Source organism: Lytechinus pictus, chromosome 15, assembly GCF_037042905.1.
Source record: "Lytechinus pictus isolate F3 Inbred chromosome 15, Lp3.0, whole genome shotgun sequence".
In the NCBI taxonomy this organism is placed as follows: Eukaryota; Metazoa; Echinodermata; class Echinoidea; order Temnopleuroida; family Toxopneustidae; genus Lytechinus; species Lytechinus pictus.
Window position 1 is genome coordinate 27,601,131 of NC_087259.1, and position 20,014 is coordinate 27,621,144.

Below are 20,014 nucleotides of genomic sequence, written 5' to 3' on the forward strand. Positions count from 1 at the left end.
TCATTATCATTTTTGATAGCCCAGTATAGGCTAATTGATATAACATTGGGTACAGTGTATACCCTGTGGATGATGGGGTACTGATTTTGCGCTGTGGATGCTTGTGTAGTGACTGCCCTTCGAGTGCTAATTGAAAAAATTTGAATTTAGAGAATCGGCTGCCCGAGGTGCATGCGGTTGTTGTGTATATAGGCTCCCATAAAATGCTGAATCATTGGCTCTTCATCATTGGAGTGTATTGAGTTTTTTCAAATAATATTCATAAGTATTGTGTATCATGCTATATCTGATCTTGTTATCCTGTATAAATATTTTCTAACTACTAAATAATAAATAAATAAATTGTCTAATAGTTGGATGAGGTAATACATGTGTGACTACCTATATGATGTCATGTTTATTTTAATGATATTACCACACTATCAAACAACCATCTGATTGACAAGGCGGCACTGCACGTGATAGAGAAATTTCATCAATGGATTAATTGCGTCGCTGCATATTATAATCATACACACTCGACTGCATTTTCTCTTAGTATAATAGATTGACGTCACCAACTAGATAGCGGACAAAAAATATGCACGCGTGGTCGTTTTTTGAACTACTATCGGCGTCATGAATTGCGAAATTCCCAGGTCAGAGTACGTCAGAATGAGCCGATGCATGTTTGTAAATCGACGTGTTCAAAACAATTTATGTGAACGAAAATGCATAAATAGAGAGGCAACTTATCACAGATATCAGTATGATATTACTAGTATCGTAACAAAATCGACTAGACTTCAAGTTCAACTCTTCAGCATAATCAGTTACATCGCAGCACGAATCAACTGCAATTATAGTCAATTTATTAAGAAATATATTTCTAGTAATATTCTACTGTGCACGGAGCCACGAGACGCTGAAAATATCCAGGTAATTATTGTTCATATCACTGTTTCTTTCTCTATGTGTTTAAATTGCATTAGTATCTTGTTGATTCTGTAAACTATTTTGTTTGTGAAGAGAGCGCATCATAAGAATTGAATTAAATCCATAAACAAAACTGCTTCCACATTTTATCATATGAAACCTTATAGATATGCACGCTAGCTAGTGATGCCCACATTTTCAATTGAAAAACAGATTAGACTAAAGCCCAAATGCACACTATGCGATCCGATCGGCGACGCGATTTTTCAATAAATCGCATTTTGCATTAAATATGACAGTTCCAAGGAGTGAACTTTGACCCGTAGGATTCGATTGGTTGGAACGTTCATATAAAATATTATTATAATTTCTTTGAAATTCAGATCGCAACGAATCGCAAAGTGTGCGCCGGGCTTAATTTTTACGATGAAGGATGCGATATAAAATTGTCATCTGATCGGTTTTGAAGGGTGTTTATTTATTTATGTATTTATTTATTTATTTATTTATTTATTTTATTTATTAATTAATTCATTTATTTATTCATTTATCTATCTATTTATTCATTCATTTATTTATTTGTTCATTTATTTATTCATTAATTTGTGGGGGAATGGGAGGTTTAGCTATTATGTTATTCGTCATTTAATTCTTTCATATTTTCCGTTCATGTGTGCCATGACGTCTGACGCATGCAGGAGCAAAAGTGAACCATTGTATTTGTTTACAAAACAAAATGTAGGGTGAATCAAGTGTAGACTGATCAACGGGTTAATGCCCAATGTTTTAAAGTGTCGGAACAGAAAAGGTCAGAGTATCATGATATATTCTCTAACTATTGACAATAACTTACTACACGCTATAATATTTTTCATCCTTTTTTATCTCTACCCCCCCCCCCCCTCCCTCCTCAGAACAGATTCCCGAGATTTCTTTTGATTTGCTGAATCCATTTGAATTGGACATTCATATTCTATCGTTGGATCAGTCTGTTTATCATTAAGATGATGAACATTTTAAAGACCACCTTCTGTGACAGCCAAAGCCCAGAATATGACATGGTTAAGACACATAATGTGAGTAAAGTGTGGTATAGGCATATGATGTTGATGATGATGATGATGATGTTGATGATGATGATGATGATGATGATGATGATGATGATGAGATCCTACTGTTCCAACCAGAGATAGACAACTACTGTACTAAGGAGAGAATTTGGTAAAGAATTGGTAAGAGAAGAGGCTTGGAGATGGCAATGATGTTGATTGATGGAAGTGGTGGTGGTGGTGGTGGTAGTAGTGGTAGTGGTGATGATGATGATGGTGATGATGATGATGATGATGACGATGACGATGATGATGATGATGACGATGATGATGTGATGAGGATGAGGGTGATGATGATGATGATGATGATGATGATGATGATGATGATGGTGGTGGTGGTGATGGTGATAATAATAATAACAATAATAATAACGACAGTAATGATAACATTAATAATAATAACGACAGGAAAGAAACCCTACGGAGATGTAAGGCGGAGGGCCTATTTAATATACTTTTTATGAATATCAAATGTAATAACTCAATTGTTTGATTTCTTTTTAATATCCATTACAGAAAGCATATGAAGAAAGACAGTATAGTTCATCCATATGGGTGTCTGTGGATACGATCGTCGATCCCATCATCTCCCCCGACAGCGCTACAACTAAGAGCGACGAAAATGAACCATGTTGTAAACTTTTTGGCTACATCAACGGGCAGAATGAAGGCAGTAAGTTAAAAATTATTTAACTTTAAATTACAAGTAATCATTCTACCTTTGAATATTGTTCAGCATATCATCATAGTTGGGACAATTGAAATCAATTAAGGTATCCATATAAATTGGTGGTAAAGTTACAACCGAATTGTGGGCATGAAATTAAATGAAATGAAAATTGATGTGAAGAGTGCAATTAATTTTGATATTTTTTTTAATCTCGCAAACCACGAATTTAATACTGTTTCCTTGTCGTGTCAGCATATTGCCATTTTGATGTCTTCAAACTCACGGTATAGCGTCAAATTAGTTATCCAACAATAATTATAGGCCTATAGTATTATTGGGTTTGTATTATTAATGTTAAATGTATCACATTCTTTTCATCATAACTCTATTGTTGAAAATCGGAAATAGTTTATAAAATTAATGTCCCTGTATGAGCGCAATTCCATGAGTAGCTTGAGGGAACATGCCCTATCTTCATTAAAAAAAATACACCCCTTATTAATAATGTTATTCCGTAATATTTCATTCCTTGGGGGCTTTTCAGAAAATTCTATGATCTTATCCTTCTATTATAATTATGACATCTCAGATCTGCCCATGCGTCTGACTGAAAAAATAGAGGCCATGTCCTTAAAATGTTCGATATAATGTTGCGTTAAAAACTAGCTAGGGCATATGTTACGACATTAATGAAAACATTCTAGCTATTTGAGTATTTCTTGAAAAAATATTTTGAATTATTCATAAAAAAATGAAAATAATGTAATTCCCCACTTTTTCTTATTTCTCAACAGATCATCGCATAGGAATGACCTTTCCGGTGATCGAAGAATTCGTGATAGAAAATGGCCCCAAAGGCGAGTCCAAGAAAATACTCTCGTTCTTTGTTCGTAAAGAGTTTGAAGAAAAGACTCCACTTCCGATTGATCCTGATATCAAGATCAACCAGCGACCTTCTATGACTGTTTATACAATGTAAGTTTAGTTTAGAGTATGTATGGATTTACATATACCACCCCTCCCCCCCCCCCCCCCCCCGACTAGAGAACAACAGAATAACGAAACATAATCCCGACTTTTCGCACTTTATTTACCTTAATTGTTTACCTTTGTTTACCGTCAGTATACGAACTTTAGAAGACAAAAACTTATCAAATCATTAGGACTTTGAATTGTCTGAATATTCATCTGTCAAAACTTCAAAAATGATGAAACTTCGAACGTGAATGTTTGGAAAAACGAACAATAGTTCACAGTTAATGTTGAAAAAACTTAGCAAGGATTGGTCAAAATAACCATGGACCTTTCTGTTGGTGAATAGGCCAGACGACCAAAATGATCCTTATCAAACAAAAGATGATTTATTGGTTAGAATCTAACAGAATGTTGGTTTAATTTGACCATTTTTTATCGATCGGACAAATACGGATTGGTTTGACGAAGCGTGCAGATCATTTGACACTGAAACATGTCCTGGAAACATATACGTGTGGGACAAAATCGAAGTTCCTGTTGTCTTTTATTAGAGTCTTTTTTCAATGATTAATTAGCATAAACTATTGTCATGGGTTGTCAAGTTAATATAGATCTAATCATTTTCGATTGCATGGGATGCTTGAACAGAGAAATAAAAAAACAAACTAAACAGTTATTATATCACCTTCCTTTCCGAAATTAGGAAATTCGGCGGTTTTGCCAACGACGAGAAATGTGTGAAGGAGAAGGAAAAGTTGATGGCCATGTTAGAAGCCGATGGTATCCAGGTCAAGAGGGATGTCTTCTACTGTGCTATCTACAATACACCCTTTAAGCTTTTCAACAGAACAAATGAGATCTGGTTAGTCAAGGAGACGACAGATCATGAGAGCAAGGAAGACCATTTCGTAAAGTCGGCAACCTTAGACGTGGCGCGTGAACAATAGGCCTCCTCATTTTTATTTTTTAACAAGTGCACACCTTGTAACGGTTAATATTTAGAGCATTATTTTCTATTTATCTTAATGTACTGTATATAGGATAAAAAAGGAGTACACTTTGGTCTTTATTAAGTGGCCTGCCAGTTGCTCATGGGCATGTAGCATGACTGGGGATCGAACCCTGCAATTTCATTATGCCTTAGACCATTCTTCCACGGTACCACCACGATAAAGTAATATTTATGATTACTGCACACTCCCCTCCCCGATTGCCTTTCCTCTCCCCCACTCAGGGATAAAGCATGCACATGTTACATGTTCCCTTTGAGGTGCAAATATTACGGTAATTTATGAAGTTTATTTTATAATAAGCGGAAACCTACATGTAGTATCCTGATACCACGTAGATTTGACCAACGGGATAGGGGGAGGGGTGAATATGCGTGCGATTTATAATGTAATAAAAACTGAAATATCTCTCGTCGCTTCTGAATCTTTTAACACATGTGAATGTGATAAATATTTTTAGGGAAAGAACAAATATAATGAATTCTACATTCGTATTCACAAAGCTTCAGCAGCTATTTTCAGCTCATTGTCAGTAAGGAGAATATACTAATATACGGTAAAGGCCCGTGTTTTTAACAATTATGATATGACTTGTTTTTGATAAATTTATTTGGAAATCATTTACCATGTACTTCAATTAATAAATGGCTGATAAGAAGCGGAATAAGACTAACATTTGAGGAGTTCTCTAGAGGCATGCAGTGGTCAGCCATATTTTTTTTCCTCAGAAAATAAAAGAAGAGAAAGGAACAGGGTGATGTGGCAGAGATCGAATATACATTATTGGCGTGATCATTTTTATTTTATGTAATAGGCATGTTCACTGTACAAATTATTTGATGTATTATTAATTAATTGTTGTATTTTGTTCTTCAAGTATCTGAAATACTATCACGATGTACATAATTTATACACACTGTTAAAAATAAAACTATAAGCAAACAGTACTTATTACTGGCAGCTGGGACACACAAACAGTATGAACTGTTAAATTACGATGGGCTGTAAAAATGCAAAAATACTGGATAACCGAAAAAATAAATAAAATAAAAAAACACACTAACATTCATTTAACATGAAAATCGCCGTTAATTTACAAATACGAACATTATTTATATGATAGATGCACTGCAATCAACGTAAAAACACGATAGTTCGTTGGTATTTTTACAAAAATTATTATATTATATTTTACTTTACATTTAATTTGTAATGCTACGTTACATATCACTGCATAAATACGTTTGGTTTGTTAAATCATTGTGTCGTCTTTTTTAAAAGGTAAACATCCTGTAAAATTTACGATTTTTCTTTGTAAAATTATTAGTATTTATAACAGTACATGATTCAAAATTATATCTTTTTATTAAAAGGTTTGAATATGAATTCATGGTGTTTACAATTCATTCTATATTTTTGCATTTTCTTTGAAGGATTTACAAATTCCAAACCCCGCATACGAATATTTAAATGGAGGCGTTTTTGAATGACGCAACATTTTTTGTTAATGGCCAAAGAATGAGAAAATAATATTTTTATATTAAGAGGCGAGTTAGCTCAGTGAAAGGGTTAAAGATAAAAAGGGAGTTGAAGTAAGAATGGGAAATATGAAGGGGGCGAGAAGGGGGTAGATGAAAAGGAGGAGGGAGAGGCAGACATACAGAGAGAGGAAGAAAGAGACGGACATCACGGGCAGAGAGGAATGAGGAGATGAAAAAAAAATTAGAAGTGAAATAAATGATTGGGGATGGGTGCGTTTTTATGTGATGAAAAAGGCCCTAGTTTTGCAAAACGCTATCTGTAAATTATTTTTAAAGAATGAGTAAAGAATGTAATATCAAGAGGCGAGTTAGTTTAGTGAAAGGGAGAGAGAGAGAGAGAGAAGCGGAGGGTGGAATGGAAATTAAAATAAGAAAGATAAGGAGGGGAGAGTAGGGGATAAAGGAGGAAATACAGAGGGATACAGAGAGGAGAGAGGAAGGGAGAGAGAGGGGAGACAGACATCATGGACACATAGGCCTGTATTCTGAAGTCAGGTTTAACTTAGACCACGGTCTAACTCTGTGCTAAAATTATAGGGAGCAAAAAAAGTTTAAAAAAATATGTTTATATTGTATATTTCTTATGTTTACTACTGTATTTTGTTTCCTTTTGCTTTCATAATGAAGAAAAATACTTCAGTTATCATTCCCATACAATTGTGAACAATTTAGGTGTCATATGAGTTAATAAATTGAATGTGTACTGTTAGGGGATTTGTGCTCCAATCGGATTTCCATAGTTAAACCACAACTTTAAACCAGGGTTTGATTTAAACCCGAGTTCAGAATACGGGCCACAGGAGTGGGGAATAAAAAGGGAAGTGAAAGAAATGATTAACTAAAAGTTGGATGGAGAGAGAAAGAAACTGGATGGACCTACAAATATTGTCACATAAAATTGAAATTCACTCCGAATTGAATAGTGTATTGCCCCTGACCATCACCAAGGTATTCCTTTCCACACCCCCCCCCCCTCATACTCCCCTCTCTTCTACATTTTAGATCTCTCTCACATTCTCTGCCGCTTCTTCCCTCTCTCCCCCTCTCTCTCTCCCTCCCCCCTCCCCTCTCTCTCTCCCGCTCTCTCTCTCTGTCACTCTCCGTTTCTATCTCTGTCTATCATTTATTCCCTCCCTCCTCTCTCTATGTACTCCAACCACTCTCATCATCGGGGAAAAGAACAACACAAGGGCATTGCGAATGTGAATCATGAAATACCAGAGTACATTTGTGCAAATTTGTTTTATTCTCAAGCATAAACATGTACATGTATTTACATTATTCATTTCTTCAATGAAGTGAGATTGTCATTTCCATGATATTCAAAATATACCTCTCCTCTAAGGTCACTTCCAACGATCAAATTGAAATATATGCATCTGCTCAAATGTTATTAGACACAAAAAACAATGGTGTTTGTTAATAGACAAATTCAATAACTTAACAAGAGAGATGATGATAGAGTTAAACTCTACATGCATATGACAAGAGTATAATGCCACAACCACTCCTGACAGACCACAGCTATTACATTATTTCTAATGATATATCATCAGTCATATCATTGGTCAGTTTCGTGGGTGTGAGTGTAGAAGAAATGATAAATATGGTCATTTATCATTGAAATCAAGTTACCATCTCTGGTTTTTTTTTTTTTTTTTGGGGGGGGGTGTTTTTTTTTTCAATTTAAAATGGTAAATTGAGCCATTTCAACATATAAGGTGATAAACTTAACAAAATATCTAAACTCCATGACAAAATAAATAACAAAATGAACTTACAGAGAAATACAATGTAAGCAACACAGCGTGCACAGGCCAATAAACAAGTCAAAGCTAATCATTTAGAGATTAGGACAGCTTCTACCTTGAAAACATCAAATGTTTTATGCACATTTTCATACAACACAGGGGCCACGAAACGGATTTGAAAGTGGGGGGGGGGCTGACCATGCAAAAACTCACAATCAGATGGTTGTTCTTACATTTTTTTGTGAATGGTTTTATAAAAAAAGTGGGGGGGGGCTGAAGCCCACCCACAGCCCCTGCAACATTAATAAATTTTTGTTTGCTTGGTCATGTGACTTATGCATATTCTTATTCTTGTATTTTATTTGTATATCTTCTTTTTTTCTTCTCATATGTTTCATTATATTCCCACTTGTTATAATAACAAATGCACAATTTCTAAAAAAAAAATATCAGCAAATCAGATTGAAGGATTTCAGTAGCTTTTAACTTTTATTGTCAATTTGTTATTTTAACAGCTGATATGAAACAGGCCCCTGGTCAGACATAGATTTGGGGGTCAAGACCTTGTTAACACATCCTAAATTTTGGGTTATCAAAATATTTTTAGCACCAAACTTCCTAAAATCCTGGTAAATATATTTACCCTAAAAGGCCAGACAACAGAATTCAACAATTAATAAAATCAAGTCCCCAAAAGCTACAACGTACCATTCCATAATATAATTGAGGAGACGAGAAACAAACCGACTTGAAAAAATATATATATTTGTGAGCCTCTTCATCTATGCATTCACAAGCAAGGCCATTATCTTGATATTGATAGCTTTTATGAAAGCAAACCATCATGCATTGCCATGGAAAATGAATTATAAATAAACTATTTCTCTCACATAAATATGTAAAACTGTACCTGTGAATCTCATTAATTGAAACTTTTCAGTCATCTTTGCAATGACACATAGCGTAAAATCTACATTATCAATAAAAACACAATCTGATTTTCTCAGAAAATGTTATATGCTTCCGACCCTATATTTTCAAGACATGCAATAACAGTTTCAAGGTAATAGATCTGTAATTTATAGAATATATTCACTATTCTCAAATGATACTCACAAAAAAAGTTGCCCCTTTACTGTGATATCACTCTTAAGCGTTAATCTTCAAAGTGTACTCGACACCATGCATTGATTACATTGCTTTTCTTTCAAAGTAATTGAAAACATTTGAACGCTGTTAGTAAGTGTTCTTAAGAAATACACTTCCGTTGATTCATCTATATTCTTCTCTGCGGTTGGGATCATCGTTCAGTTTAATATTTCTTTGGTTCTATTCAATTCTTACTCTCATGGCCCATGCTTTCTTGTATGTATGAGGGAAAAGCGGTCAACCCACACGCCTCTCATGTTGATAAACTTTGGGGGTACATGTATTATGAAACACACAAATAAGAACAGTAATTCACATAAGATCTAAAATCATTTACTCAACTGTTGAACAAACGTCTGGACGACCTTAAAGAAGAGTTGTTCCTTGGCTTCAGTGAATGCAGCATTCAGGGAAGCCTTGCTCATCACGGAAGTTGCCGAGCTGGTACCAAGACGGGCAGAAGAGGTTCCGGGGCTCGCATCGGAAGGGGAGCCAGGCTTGCCCCGACGGAAGTACCTCTGTAGACTAATCAGGAATGTATTCTGGAGAGAATAAACAAATTTTACTTTTGTCATGATCTTTTCTCCTTTCTGATATTTCAGGATATTAAATTCAGATTATTTTTACAGAATTTTCAACAACTAAAATCATGATCAATAATCATATATTATCATCATCACAATAATAACCATCATCACTACCACCACTATCAACTTCATAACATCATACCATCATCATCATCATCATCACTATCATCATCATCATTAATCTTTTTATCATCATCACTACCACTATTATCACCATCATCATCGCCACCATCATCATCACATCATCATCATCATCATATCATCATCATCATCACTACCACTACCATCATCATTCATCATCATCTTCACAATCACCATCTCTACCACTATAATCATCACTACCACTATTATTACCATCATCATCGCCACCATCATCATCATCATCACATCATCATCATCATCATATCATCATCATCATCATCACTACCACTACCACCACCAGCAACACTTCCATCAATCAACATCTTTATCATCTTCAGTATAGCACTTCAGGACTCTCCTCTTACCAATTCTGAACCCAGTTCTCTTCTGAGTAGTTGTCTATCTCTGGTTGGAACAGTAGGATCTCTCAAGGTCCTCATCCCTTGAGCCATGATCAAATGAACAGCATTCTCCAGAACAAATAGCAGTGCTGGCCTGAAACAAAAATCATCCAAAGACCTGTGTATATTTATCACATTTTGGTCATCATTTGGAGATCTTATGACATATTGATGATTGAAATGTTTAAAGAGATGCACTATACAATGTACCTCTTATTTTATCATGCATTATTTTTTGTTCTTATCATGTGATGTAGATGCCTTTGCCTTGATACCAAAAGATACGCAAGACTTGAAAGAAAAAAAAAATTACTTACCGACATGGCCCGACAGTGGTTGAGTGACAATTGCAATTTTTTAGAGTTCAAACAGACCCCCCCCCCCACCCAATTATCATACAATCAAAGATTGATTACAATTTTGTATATGTTTTGACATACTATTAAAAGTATTATCAATTGTTTTATTGCTTGCATATGTATATTTTCTATTCTTACCTTTGCAAAGCCTTTGAATCTGAAGAGGATGGAACATTTTTCTGATCTATCACCTTCATGGGAGATTTGTTAACATCCAGCTGTAAAACATGAAAAAAATATATCACTACATGACAGTTGAGGTTTGAAAGATTTCTTAGCTCAGTGCATATTTTCAAGACCTATTTAGATATGGCAAACAAAACTCAGTAAAAAAAAAAGGGACATGCATATAACAATTTTCTGGAGAAGGAAGTAAACTTACAAATCTTGAAACTTTCTAATGTTATGTCTTTTTTATCATAGTAAAGAAACACAGTCAAATCACTAAATATTTAAAATGATAACTAAAGGTAAACCTAACATTAAAAAGAAAATGTGTTGAATTGTATTTACATACAAAAATGCATAATTTTTACAAAAAGTTTACTACAGAAAACAGGAACATTGCAAAAAAAAATGGATTGAGGTTTGTTTTTTTACATATACTTTACCTTTGGAAGCATTTGGAGACACCAATTAATACACGAGATGAGTGTTCCAAATGAAGCTGGTGTCTTTTGGTCAAGAGAGGGCGTGCTGAACCCAAGGCAGTAGAGCATTGGATATTCAGACACATCTAGGCTCTGGTAACAAAAAATATAAAGATTTTAATGTCAAATAAGACAGAATGCCTGTGCCATGTAACAAAAATCTTAGTAGCAGTTTGTATATTGGTCATTATGGTTGATTGCACGTAGATATAATTTCCTGGAAAAAAAAAAAAAGTATGCCCTTTATTTTGAACTCCAATAGATTACAGTACTGGATAAGCTATACCTTGTATAAAGACTTCTATATAATGATGAACAGAGTGTGCCTAGTATGTCCAAATATAGGACTACATGTATTTAAATTGTCACACTTTCACAATACTGAACCTGCTTTCTCGTTTTTTTAATTTTTTTTCCCTCTTCAAGCTGACAAGAGAATCTGGAGAACGAATCCAGGTGTGTGCCAATCCATTTTGTGTGTGGTAAAGAATAGGATCACTAATATTGACAAGTTTATGTGGGAGCACAGTAGACCAAGACCCAAGAGAAGAGGGGTAAAGCAGTAACAGCAGGGTTACATTGAACTTAAACAGCAAGTGATTGACCACATCCAGACATTTAAGTGTGTCTCATCTCACTATGGACGCAACAAAACCATGCACATCGTTTGTCATGAATCCCATCCCATTCTGATATAATACTCAAAAGAAATACAGATACATATATAAATTTCATTTTCTTTGGAGTAGGTCTCCATTATGTCCTCTCACCTATATTGGTGGTGACGAGATTGAGTGTTTTTGTCTACTGTTAGAATTTTGTATGCCTAGAGTTTTTTTTTTTTTTTTGACAAAAAGAACGAACAAATTGATTGTAGATAGATTGTTGAAGATATGCTGATATATACTATTTCATCCTGATATCAATGTTCAAATTGATTTCATTGTATTTTCAGCTCGAGCGAAAACCTCAAACGGATCCAAGCCATCAAAAGAGATCCAGCAATTTGGACTAGATCTCAGACGAATCAAAAGCTGAGATGCTTGATGAAGGTATCAACCAACAGGAAGATGAAGGAGAAGGAAAACAGCCATTAGTGACTAGCTAGCACACCATTTAAACTAAAGAATAAACGGAAGAGGAAATCTTCAACTACAGATATCAAAGAACCAGCGGGAAGACTTGCTCAAAGAACTGATCGGGACGCTGCTCCGCAAACAGATGGAATCATTGATAAAGGCTGCTGAGAACCATCACACTGCATTCGCCTACTTTCTTGGTAGCATGCACCCCTTTATTCACCCAGACTTCTGGGAGGAATATGTTCGAAGCCAGTACGATACCTTGATGCAGTATGTGGCAACTTCTAAAATTGTCAGAGCCACACAACAACCCCTACAAGCCGTACCCAGCTCCATGCAGCATGCACCTACATGTATTCTTCATGACAGGGGGACGGAGCTATCAATCCCCTGCTTCTTGGTCTTCAGTTTCTAATTCCTTCATCAATTGATTTAACTGACCCTGCTCGCTCCTCCTGGAAATCCAAGACCGAATCCAACAACATTGAGGCTGGATATGGCTTCATTGATTGAGCTCGAGCAGCGATTTCCCTTGGTCATAATCATCATTCGCCTCTTCTTTTTCCAGTTGAACCAAAAGCTTAAGTTTCTGCATGGCAGAGCTCCTCTGCAAGGCCATGGTTCATCAAATCAATGTTAATTTACGTGGCGGTTCATCAGAAAATGATGACAAGGAATGCGAATACAAGCTCGTTCACATTAGACCGAACTGGTACTTCATGGAATGAGCCACAATAAAGCAAGTGAATGAACAGGAAATCAAAGTAAGATGAGGTAGTGCGAGTGGCTTGCGAGTAACATACGAGCGGCGAACGAGGATTGCACACAGTGTGGCAAGCTATTAAAGATCGTATTTGCTACAAGCAAATGTGAAAGGCAACCATAGGCAGCTGTAGGCAACCTTATGCCATCATTTTTTTTTTTTTAACGTCCAAGCTCCAACGAACTCGTAGGCAAAAGTGTGATTGCTACAGAACATTTTGCTGCATATAATGTTGCCTATTGCTGCGATAGATTGCGTTCGGCTAATGCAGCGATACGCAGCCCAAAACACAATGGTGTGAGCCAGGCTTTAGGTAGTGAAATTTCTTCTCTTTGGAAAGGTTGGGATCGTACTTTAGTAGCACTTTAAAGCTGAGAAACTCTTCTTCCAAATTTGGTTTGGTTTGGTTTTATTTACCGTATAAAATCACAGCAAAATATGAAGAATATATAAAAACTTAAAAAGATACAGACGGATCACTCTATTCAGAGCAATTGATATAATGGCTCTGTTCTTCCAGGCAACTTTTTAAATGAGATATATCATGCCGGGTTTAATTGCTATTTATAGTTTTTCCTGCTTTGTCTAATGAATCATTAGCTAACCAGCTTGACATTAGATGAAGTGAGTTACAAGAATACACCAAAGCGGGATTATACCAATTAAAATGAGACCAAATAGAACCAATGTTGTTACCTACCTGGTTCAGCAGTGATTCAAGAAGATCTGGACTAAAGAGACGGAATGAAGCCAATATTCTCCCCATGATCAACAAAAGTCTATCAAAGAAAATTTAAGGAAAATGCTTTTACTTAAAAATAGCAATACGGTATATTAAAAGAAAAAAACAATATCAAGAAACTGTTTTTAGGGACATGACAAAAAAAAAATTTACTTACAAAATACCAAACAATAAGTTTCTTTTAAAAAAAAAAATTTTGGCTATAAATGAATCACTCTAAACCATTGTCAGAAGGAAGAGTGCCAATATGAACATTGATTTGTAAGTCACCAGTCTTAATTTAATATAAAAAACATATGAAATCGATGACAAACCCTTAAAAATATTGATTTTAGCATGATCAGAATTTTAAACAGTTGACAGTGATATAAATTCAATTCAATTTATTTATATCATTCGTCATATAAAACACTTAAAATAAAAACATAACACCATGAAAAACAAAAATTAAGAATGCAAACATACAAAATATATGAGAATGATGAATCAGCAAGAAAGAACAATAATATCTTATTTGGTGCTGATCTCCATCAAAAATTTGTTTGTTACATGCAAAATAAATAATAATAATTATGTAATAAATATGAAAGTCTGCTAAAACTATAAATTTTATCATTTAGAATTACAGTGCTTAATTTATATATAGTTGTTTGTATCTCATTTCAAATGTGTTTAAAAGGACACTCTGGGCTGAAAATATAAACAGAGTAAAATTCACTCAGCAAAATAATGAAAATTTCATCAAAATTGGATAACAAATAACAAAGTTATTGAATCTTAAAGTTTAGCAATATTTTGTGAAAATAGTTACATGCACATCATCATGAATATTCATTAGGTCGGCTGATGATGTCACATTCCAAATTCCTTTTTCTTATGTTATTACATTTAATCATAATTGTTTCATTTTTTTCATACATGGGTGAACAATGTGTCTCCTTTATAATGGAATAAGTTGCAGCAATGAATATCTAAAGCATTAAATCAGTTGTCAATCTAATTTTTTCAGTTCTTGGTAGAAAAATGTGAATAAACCTAATTTCATATAGTAAAATACAAACGAACAAGTAGGGATATCACATCATCAATTTGCTCATTGAATATTCATGAAGACATGCCTAGAACTGTTTCATCAAAATAATGCAAATCTTTAAAATGCCATAACTTTGTCATTCCTTGTCCAATTTTGATGAAGTTGTTAGTGTTTTGTTTCCCTGATTTTTCTTTATCTGTTTTTATCATACTATTTTCAGCCCGGAGCATCCCTTTAAATTCGAACTCATTTTAATATGAGAGGGTAAGGCATTCCAGACCAATCTTACAAATCAGTTGTTCCATGTAATGAGGGAACAACAAGTATGAGCAATTTAAATACAGACACCAGGATGGTTACATTACATTATCACCATCCAATGACTTGCCTGAACAGCACCAATGCACTCACCTTGACTGTACATCTTGGGCGTCGTCACTAATGCTTGCATCTGATTGGTCGGTGGATACCTGGTGTTGAAGTAATCTCCTAGGTATTGTATGCATTATCTGGGATACCGCATGACTCTGACTAGAATCTTTGGCATTCGTCTTCTTCTGTGGGAGGAAAATTAATTTTACTTCAATAATGTAGCAAAATACTACAAAACAGATTCAAATAATGTATAATAGCTGGAGGTAAATTGTTTTAAAAGTTCTTCAAAGAATGCAAAAAAGTAGATACATACAGAGAGTTTACTCAGCAACATGTACTGCCCATCACTAAGAAGTGAATTAAATCATTCTAACCAATAGACATGATGTAAATGCTACTTATGTTCTCCTCATATTTTCTCACTATGACACTATCTATCCCCACACATAAACATCACTTATTCTGTAATCAACAGAATCAAAATTACCAGACACTGTTATCATCAACATCATCATCATTGTCATCATCATCATCATTACCATCACAAAGATCACCATCTTCTTATCATCATTATACATTAACTGCCACCTCTAAAAACATAATAATCATCATTATTGTCCAGCTATTTCAACACCATCATCATCATCAACAACATACAACAACATTGGTATCATCCCATAAACTGCAGAAGCAACAACAGAAGCACAACAACTCAATCATAAACACAGAATTAAATCCTCACTATCATCAGTATGATTACCACCACACACCATCCTCATCACTACAATGTAACCATTCCCCTAAGCATACCCCAAGCATATGCTGGAGTAGCCTTGGTCTAATCAGGAGTGCCACACAGCTCTGAGTGAGCCTAGCTAGTGTCTCCTGTAGTATGGCAATCATCAATATCATCATCATCATCATCTTCATCATCATCATCATTATCATCAATATCATCATCATCATCATCATCATCACCATCACCACCTTTATCATCATGATTACCAACATCATCACATCATCATCATCAACATCATCATCATCATAATCATCATCATCATCACTACCATTCTCATCATCACAATGTAACCATTCCCCTAAGCATACCTCAAGCATATGCTGGAGTAGCCTTGGTCTAATCAGGAGTGCCACACAGCTCTGAGTGAGCCTAGCTAGTGTCTCCTGTAGTATGGCAATCATCACCACCACCACCATCACCTTTATCATCATCACCATCATCACATCATCATCATCATAATCATCATAATCATCATCATAATCATCATCATCACCACCATCCTCATCTCACAATGTATCCAACCCCTAAACATACCTCAAGCATATGCTGGAGTAGCCTTGGTCTAATCAGGAGAGCCACACAGCTCTGAGTGAGCCTAGCTAGTGTCTCCTGTAGTATGGCCAGCTCGGCAGGCATGTGGAACCTCCACTGATGGGTGTGGTGGGCGAGCTGATATACAAGGGAGGTGGTAGCTTGCGCCTCTTCCAGCTGAAGGGGGCTTTGCAAGAGGTATACTGACTCTAGACACTGCAACAGGAAAATATAAGTTAAGATTACAAGTATTTGAACAACATTGAATATATGTACATATACATAGTACATCAAAATAAAGAGAGTATAGAAGTAACATTAACAACCTTATTAATTGACTTTTGACCTGATTTTGAACATGTAGAGAAAATTCCTTGATTTTCAATATTAAATTAATTTACCACTGACTATCACATAACTCAATAAATTCATATGGAAGATAGAAAGAAAAGATTGCATTTTTTTAAACGTTTGGTATGCCACATTCAATGAGGGCACAAAGAAAGGAAAATTCAAAAAGGAAATGTACCATAAAAACAAATATCAGACAAACAAACAAAGATATCTTTCGGTTCAAAGGTTTGAGTGATAGAGTCCACTCCATGATCTTCTGTGAATTCTGCAAACTATCTTAAGTCTTCAAGTTTCAAGATTTGTATTTATTCATTTCAAGTAAAAAAAATAATACAAACTAATTACATAGCATACACTCATTGCAATATCATAACTGATAATAAACAAAGTGAACAAAACTACTACATGTATTCTGATTCATCAATAAAGAATCTCTGACACACATGATATAAAATATAAATATCTACGGAAATCTTGAATATATATGAATCTTATAGTCTTCCATTCTCTAGTTAAGTGGTTTAGGTAAGCAAGAAAGATCCTATTCTTACAGCCATTTGTAGCTTTCCACTGACTTTCTAAAAACTTACCTTCATCATTCTTTCACGATGTACCCCAAAGAAATCCAGTGCATCGGTCAAGAAGGCATGATTGAGAGTGGACAGCAGGGTAGCGGTCACTGTGATTGACTCTACATAAACGGTCAGCCATGATGTGCCATCCGCTTTCTCACCCTGAAAAATGAAGGCCAGACATACATATACAGGATGGTATTTTGGTATCCATGTTGTAATTAAACTCATTTAATTTAGGCCAAACTTTTATGGAACGCCAAATGTCAATTCATTTACCAAGTAAAAATATGCTAATCTCAAGGCAAAAATTTGTCCAAAAAAGTAACTATGATGTGTTGTGAAGTGAGAAGAATAGAAAAATACTAATATACAATTAATTTTACTGAATTACTTTATCTTTCACAAAAATAAGGAGGAAGTGTTATGAAAACCAGCTTTCCACAGAAGCCTGGTATAAAATTCTAGTTTAGACTCGGGTTAATTTTAGATTTGATATCAAAATTCTCAAAAAGTACTGAATTTTTAAATTACTTTAACTCATAATTATTTGACATGGATCACAATTATATTTATAAAACTACATAAATTCATAAACTTCATACATTATGCAATGGAGGACTTGCTAGAAGAGTGTTGAATAAAAACTTCATCAAGTAGCTCTCATTCATAGAATAAAATATTATTTTCATAATCACAACTAAATCAGATACAGATTTAAAAGGGAAGTCCATCCCAACAAAAAGTGCACTTGCATAAATAGGGAAAAATCAGACAAAGATAATGCTGAAAATTTCCTCAAAATCGAATGTACAATAAGAAAATTATGAAATTTTATTTCCCTCCTCTTCTAATCAAATCAACTTTTTGTTGGGATGGGGTTATCTGTAAGAATTATATATAGAAAAAGAAATCTAACTGGATAATGTTACCTTTTTCTTCTTGGTCCATGTATAGTCTTGTTCATTGATGTTTTCATGGAGCCAGACTAAAGAGAGGCAGGTATGTTGGATGTAACCTGTCATACGTACTGCTTCGGCAACCTATTAGGACAATAGATGGATAGGTAGTTAGGTTTCATATGGATGGGTGGGTGGATGGACGGACGGATCTTTAAAAACATAATTGAGGCATAGCAGAATTACAAAGGGTTTACAAGTCATGAAAGGAATAAACACATTTGTGCACTGAAATAAATACCAAAGGAAATTACCAATTAAAAATGTATATGAAATCTTTGTTATAATTTTGTTACAATAGCAATAAAAAATAAAGTTTACTTTTACAATAGACAGGATTGAATGAGTAGCACTTACAAGTGGAATGGCAGCTAGATCTCTCAGAAGGACCATAACAGCCTCAACATAACGTAAGCCCTTTCTTGCCTGAAAAAAAGAGAGTTGTGATAAAATAAATGTAAACTCATCTCCACCATTGTACAATCATAATATCAATAATAAATGTTTTAAACTATGTCCTTCCACTTCTGAACATAATCAAAGAATGGTAGCACTGTTGATACACTGGCAAACATCAACAATATCATCATCATCATCATTACCATCACCATCATCATCACCATCATCATCATCACCATCGCCATCATCACCATCATCATCAACATCATCATCATCATCACCATCATCATCATCATCATCACCACCATCATCATCAACATCACCATCATCATCACCACCATCATCATCACCATCATCACCATCATCATCAACATCACCATCATCATCACCACCATCATCATCACCATCATCACCATCATTACCATCATCACCATCATCATCAACATCACCATCATCATCAACATCATCATCATCATTACCATCACCATCATCATCACCATCATCATCATCACCATCGCCATCATCATCATCATCACCATCATCATCAACATCATCATCATCATCACCATCATCATCATCATCATCACCACCATCATCATCAACATCACCATCATCATCACCACCATCATCATCACCATCATCACCATCATCATCAACATCACCATCATCATCACCACCATCATCATCACCATCATCACCATCATCACCATCATCACCATCATCATCAACATCACCATCATCATCACCACCATCATCATCACCATCATCACCATCATTACATTTACCATTACCACCATTATCATTAAAAATTTCTATATAAAACAACCCTTTCCATCTCCAGCTAAGCAAGATGTATAACCATTCTCACCTGTAAGCATGCTTGAAGGGTACTAAGAAGTAATGAAACCACGCTATGTTCCCTTACTAAAGGCATCCACTTCTCCGCTTGATCGGCCTGATTCAAGAGAACCTCATCTAAGAGATACGCACCAATGACCGGAAGTTGTATCGGCTGAGGGAAGAGTAAAAATAATGTAGGTTGATTTTCAATCGACCAGCAGAAGCATAGAGTTTCTTACTGTCCATATGAATTAGCATTCACATATTGAAGAAGATTATATGGAAAGATATGGTAAATAAAGAAATT

At 35.0% G+C, this 20,014-nt stretch overlaps 2 protein-coding genes across 3 annotated transcripts in view; one reads left to right on the forward strand and one right to left on the reverse strand.

The window, feature by feature from the left end:
• The first annotated feature begins 135 nt into the window (after positions 1-135).
• LOC129277639 (heme-binding protein 2-like) lies at positions 136-6,937 on the forward strand. 2 transcript variants are annotated; one of them, XM_054913793.2, is made up of 5 exons: positions 136-918; positions 1,835-1,991; positions 2,541-2,697; positions 3,489-3,669; positions 4,373-6,937. In XM_054913793.2, the coding sequence occupies exons 2-5, from the start codon at positions 1,920-1,922 to the stop codon at positions 4,614-4,616; spliced, it is 654 nt and encodes a 217-aa protein (XP_054769768.2). In that variant the 5' UTR covers positions 136-918; positions 1,835-1,919; the 3' UTR covers positions 4,617-6,937. The 2 variants fall into 2 exon arrangements, with proteins under 2 accessions (XP_054769768.2, XP_054769767.2); XM_054913792.2 differs by having other exon boundaries at positions 325-918; positions 1,830-1,991; positions 4,373-6,065.
• A 506-nt stretch (positions 6,938-7,443) lies between these two features.
• The window catches only part of LOC129278021 (nucleoporin NUP188-like), a 48,151-nt gene continuing 35,580 nt past the window's right edge, over positions 7,444-20,014 (reverse strand). The window contains exons 39-49 of the mRNA XM_064110684.1: positions 19,736-19,879; positions 18,826-18,894; positions 18,442-18,552; positions 17,528-17,671; positions 16,587-16,799; positions 15,290-15,435; positions 13,804-13,882; positions 11,220-11,351; positions 10,747-10,826; positions 10,214-10,343; positions 7,444-9,662 (exon numbers count right to left, since the gene is read on the reverse strand). Coding sequence (XP_063966754.1) covers positions 9,450-9,662; positions 10,214-10,343; positions 10,747-10,826; positions 11,220-11,351; positions 13,804-13,882; positions 15,290-15,435; positions 16,587-16,799; positions 17,528-17,671; positions 18,442-18,552; positions 18,826-18,894; positions 19,736-19,879 — 1,461 coding nt within the window. The 3' untranslated portion in view covers positions 7,444-9,449. The remainder of the gene's footprint in view (positions 9,663-10,213; positions 10,344-10,746; positions 10,827-11,219; positions 11,352-13,803; positions 13,883-15,289; positions 15,436-16,586; positions 16,800-17,527; positions 17,672-18,441; positions 18,553-18,825; positions 18,895-19,735; positions 19,880-20,014) is intronic.